The following is a 5,000-nucleotide window of genomic DNA, read 5'->3' on the forward strand; positions in this document are numbered from 1 at the left end:
TGTGTGTGTGTGTGTGTGTGTGTGTGTGTGTGTGTGTGTGTTTGAGGTACCTCAAAATCGTACAGTCGAGTAAATGTACATTACATGTCATTTAGCTGATGCTTTTATCCAAAGAGACTTATAATGTCTATATATATCAGAGGTAACACTCCTCTGGAGTAACTAGGAGTTAAGTGCCTTGCTCAGGGACACGTTGGTAGATGTATCTCAGTGGGAATCTAACCCAGGTCTCCTACACCAAAGGCATGGGTCCTATCCACTGGTCCATCACCACCAAATGTAGTAAGTTACTTTGCTCAAAGTCACATTAACTTTAAATTAACCAGAATGTAAAAAGTGTCCCGTTTAACAGACACATTAAAAGACCTTTAAACGCATCAATAGTTTGTACAACATGTACATAAGTGTGTCAGCAGCTGATATATAACACAAACTGCCTCCATGTGTGTGTGTGTGTGTGTACGCCTGTGTGCATGCGTGTGTGTCTGTGTAAGTGCGTGTGTATGTGTGTGTGTGTGTGTCTGTGTGTGTGTGTGTGTCCGTGTGTCTGTGTGTGCATGTGTGTGTGCGTGCGTGCGTGCGTGTCTGTGTATGTGCGTGTGTGTGCATGTGTGTCTGTGCATGTGCGTCGATGTGTGTGTGCGTGTCTGTGTATGTGCGTGTGTATATGTGTGTATGTGTGTGTGTGTGTGTGTGTGTGTGTGTATGCGTGTGTGTGTGTGTGTGTGTGTGTGTATGTGTATGCGTGTGTATGTGTATGTGTATGCGTGTGTGTGTGTGTGTGTATATGTATGTATGTATGTATGTGTATATGTGTATGTGTATGTGTGTGTATGTGTGTGTGTATGTATGTATGTATGTATGTGTGTGTGTGTGTGTGTGTGTGTGTGTGTATAAAGTGTCTAACAGCTTCTTCATTCATGTTTAAACCCCCAAAACTGCAGCTAGCATCGGGTGGCTAACCGGGTTAGCTAACGAGCAGAAGTTTAGAGACAAGCCGAGATAAAGAAAAACCGGGACTGTTTACCTGTTGGTGTCCGTTAAAAACCGTTGATCCGAAGCGTGAAGTGTCCGTTCAGAAACAAAAAGAGCAGAAAGTTTATTTCCGTTTATTTTGATGCTCTTAACGTCACCGTAGAGCTGTTCTGCTCGCGACTGAACCGACTGAGTAACAGTAGTGTCACTGTCAAGTCAGCGAAAACCAACAGAATACATCCGGTTACCGTTTTTCAAAATAAAACAAAGTTAATTAAGTGTTTTTTTTTTATCGATTTAAAAATGTTCTAGGTACACCACATGTGTAAATTACAATAATAATAACTGGGCTAAAGATTTTATATATATATATATATATGTCATTTTTTTTCAACATTTTTGTTGCTTTTATCAGAGTTTTTGTCTCCTTTTTCGAGGTTTTTTTTGGACAATTTTTTTGGACAATTTTTTTGGCGCTTTTTCAAACATTTGTCACATTTTGACCTTTTTGAATTTTTTACTTTTATGAGTTTTTTTACGACAATTTTTTTGAGATGTTTTTGTGCTTTTTTTTAATTGAAAAAAAATTGTATTGCCACTTTAAAGATGTTTTACGACACTTTTGCTTTTATTCTTTATGATCCTCACTTCCGGTTGTGCTTGCTGGCTGATGAACGAATCATCGATCGGCTACACAGCCAACATCATACTGACTTTCTCCCTGAAGGCTGTCTCCCAGGCAGACTATCTTTACTACGTGCAGAGTTTACCTACCTAAAGACGTCATTATCACGGTCAAAACCACGGTTTGCTTTCCCTGGACAATTCAAATGGTAATGCTATTTCGCCAGATGGGCTAAAAGCAGGCTATACTTAGAGCGAAATAGGGCAACATGCGCCTGTCAGCCTGAAAAAGGGCTGACTATCATCCAGGGCAGGACGACGAACATTTGTTACTCGAGCAGCGGAGTCGGAACCACAACGGGCTGTTCTAGAAGTTTCTACCGGTCCGTTACAGACCTGCCTTCATGAACAATACCACCCGCAGCGGGAGTCGAGCCTCTTTTACCGGTTACTTTTACACAAGTTCCGCCGAGTTCTTCGGAAGCTGCTACACTGAAGCTAAAGCTAACTGTTTACATTCAAGCGGGCTGGCTAACGGCTAACGGCTGACGGTTAGCTGTCAGTTGAGGCTAGAGGGGATACAGCTACGGCGGGCTAGCTATAAGCGAGGCTAACGGCTAACGGCTAGCTGTCAGTTGAGGCTAGAGGGGATACAGCTACGGCGGGCTGGCTAACAGCGAGGCTAACGGCTAACGGCTGACGGTTAGCTGTCAGTTGAGGCTAGAGGGGATACAGCTACGGCGGAAAAATATCGTGATTTGGATTAAAATACACGGAACGAACACGCGTTTCCTGGGTGAAAATATTACTTATTAGTTAGTATTAATTGTGTGTGTGTGTGTATATATATATATATATATATATATATATATATATATATATATATATATATATAATTTATATATATATATATATATATATATATATAATTTATTTATTTATTTATTTATTTTTTGAGCACAAACAAATCTAATATAATTTTTACAAAAATATGTCTAAAAAAACTCGAAATAATTCAAAAATAACAGATATATTAAAAATAAAGAAAGAGGTACATGTAAACATATAAAATCACATTTAGTCAGAGGTTTTAGGGAAAACAAGCTACAGTGTCCACAAGTTTAAAATATACATTTTTATTAAAACTTTATTTCAGCATGACATCATAACATATTGATATACATCAACAAGATCTATTCATCTGCACCTTACTCATCTGTATATCTGTGTTTATATAAGGGTGTTTATTGTGTAAATATGTTTGTTTTTATTACTATTATTATTATAACTAATTCCATTTTTTCTATTTCTTATACTTTATGTATATCTTTTCTCCTATATCTACTTAAAGGTGCAGTAGGTAAGACTTATAAAACTAACTTTCTGTCATATCTGCTGAAACTGACCCTATTTTCCAGTAGAACTACATGAAGCAGGTCATTAAACCTTCAGCCTGTAGTTCAGTGTGTCCGTGTCGTCGTCCGTCAGAGGGGCCGTCAGCCTTCAATTTGTCTGATTTGACATGTATAATCGGCGGGGCGGGCTCTGCCGGCAGTCAGACTCAAATGAGCCATCTGATTGGTGGAGAGCTAACCAGGAAACGGGGAGCAGGATGAGCGTGACTCGAGTCTCTCAAAATCTGAGTAAAATCTTTTAAACTGACCTTTGTTGATCTGAAATGAAGACAGATTCAGCAACTGCACGGCCTATTTCTCTCTTCAAATGTTTTCAGAAACACGTTTCGGTGAACTATTTTAGTCCAATATGAGATCGTATTCTGAACGAGTACTGGTCTGGTACTTTCAGTGCTCTGACTTTTTGCGTTATCTCCACTATATACTTAAAACTAAGTGTTTGAAGTGTGACATTAGGCGGTTTGAGACACAGCCTTTATTTCTTTTGCACTGCTGTGAGTGTGGGATTAATAAAGTCTATCTTATCCTTTTTTATTTTAGAAAGAAGAGAAGCTACAGGCGAAGAGAGAAAGTTAAGCGTCATTTCCTTGCTCGCTGCCAGCGGAGATGTTCGGGTGTCTGGTCGCCGGCCGGTTGGTGCAGACGGACGCGGTGCAGGTGTCTCCGGACAAGTTCGTGTTCAACCTGCCGGACTATGAGAGCGTAAACCACGTGGTGGTGTTCATGCTGGGCACGGTGCCGTTCCCCACCGGTATGGGCGGCGCCGTGTACTTCTCCTTCCCGGACCCGGCGAGCGGCGGCCCGGTGTGGCAGCTGCTCGGCTTCATCACCAACGAGAAGCCCAGCGCCATCTTTAAGATCTCAGGGCTGAGGGGCGGCGAGGGCGGGGCACATCCCTTCGGCATGATGGCCACCTCTTCTCTGTCGCCCTCCGTGGCTCAGGTCGGTGTGTCAGTCCGTCCCGTGTGTCCAAACAAACTAAATATACAGTTTGATGAGAAGAAAGTCACTTTTCAGCAGGGACGTGCATAGACGTTTTGCAGGGGCAGGTTATGAAAAGGGCAAATAATTAATAAGTATTTAAAAAGAAAATGTAAAGAAAATGTTAAATGGTCTATATCACCATAACTCTGACTTCTAACTCTCAGAGAGAGAGAGAGGGAGGGAGGGAGGGAGGGAGAGGGGGGGGGGGGGGGGAGAGACAGAGAGAGAAGGAGAGGGAGAGAGAGACAGAGGGAGGGAGAGACAGAGAGAGGGAGGGAGAGACAGAGGGAGGGAGAGAGAGACAGAGAGAGGGAGGGAGAAAGAGAGAGACAGAGGGAGGGAGAGACAGGGAGGGAGGGAGAGAGAGAGAGACAGAGGGAGGGAGGGAGAGAGAGAGAGAGACAGACAGAGAGAGGGAGAGACAGAGAGAGGGAGGGAGAGACAGAGAGAGGGAGGGAGAGACAGAGAGAGGGAGGGAGAGAGAGAGAGACAGAGGGAGGGAGAGAGAGACAGAGAGAGGGAGGGAGAGAGAGAGAGACAGGGAGGGAGAGACAGAGAGAGGGAGGGAGAGACAGAGAGAGGGAGGGAGAGAGAGAGAGACAGAGGGAGGGAGAGAGAGACAGAGAGAGGGAGGGAGAGAGAGAGAGACAGGGAGGGAGAGAGAGACAGAGGGAGGGAGGGAGAGAGAGACAGGGAGGGAGAGACAGAGAGAGGGAGGGAGAGACAGAGAGAGGGAGGGAGGGAGAGACAGACAGAGGGAGGGAGGGAGAGAGAGACAGACAGAGACAGGGAGGGAGAGAGAGAGAGAGACAGAGGGAGGGAGGGAGAGAGAGACAGGGAGGGAGAGACAGAGAGAGGGAGGGAGAGACAGAGAGAGGGAGGGAGAGACAGAGAGAGGGAGGGAGGGAGAGACAGACAGAGACAGGGAGGGAGAGAGAGAGAGAGACAGAGGGAGGGAGGGAGAGAGAGACAGGGAGGGAGAGACAGAGAGAGGGAGGGAGA

The 5,000-nt window shown here is 44.4% G+C and overlaps 2 protein-coding genes across 7 annotated transcripts in view; one reads left to right on the top strand and one right to left on the bottom strand.

Annotated features, from left to right (window-relative positions):
- Positions 1-1,188, bottom strand: part of heatr5a (HEAT repeat containing 5a) — a 61,523-nt gene extending 60,335 nt beyond the window's left edge. For all 3 annotated transcript variants that reach the window (XM_035994443.1, XM_031304652.2, XM_035994442.1), the window contains exon 1: positions 1,028-1,188. The gene's annotated coding sequence lies outside the window, so the exon portion shown is untranslated. The remainder of the gene's footprint in view (positions 1-1,027) is intronic.
- Positions 1,189-1,693: 505 nt separating this feature from the next.
- The window catches only part of hikeshi (heat shock protein nuclear import factor hikeshi), a 4,216-nt gene continuing 909 nt past the window's right edge, over positions 1,694-5,000 (top strand). Inside the window, exons 1-3 of one of the 4 annotated variants that reach the window (XM_031304673.2) lie at positions 1,885-2,395; positions 3,369-3,371; positions 3,583-3,956. In XM_031304673.2, coding sequence (XP_031160533.1) covers positions 3,621-3,956 — 336 coding nt within the window. In that variant the 5' untranslated portion in view covers positions 1,885-2,395; positions 3,369-3,371; positions 3,583-3,620. Of the gene's footprint in view, positions 1,809-1,884; positions 2,396-3,368; positions 3,372-3,554; positions 3,957-5,000 lie in introns of those variants that run through there. The other 3 variants (XM_031304676.2, XM_031304675.2, XM_031304672.2) reach the window with 3 other exon arrangements.

This window comes from Sander lucioperca, chromosome 18 (assembly GCF_008315115.2).
Source record: "Sander lucioperca isolate FBNREF2018 chromosome 18, SLUC_FBN_1.2, whole genome shotgun sequence".
NCBI lineage: Eukaryota > Metazoa > Chordata > Actinopteri > Perciformes > Percidae > Sander > Sander lucioperca.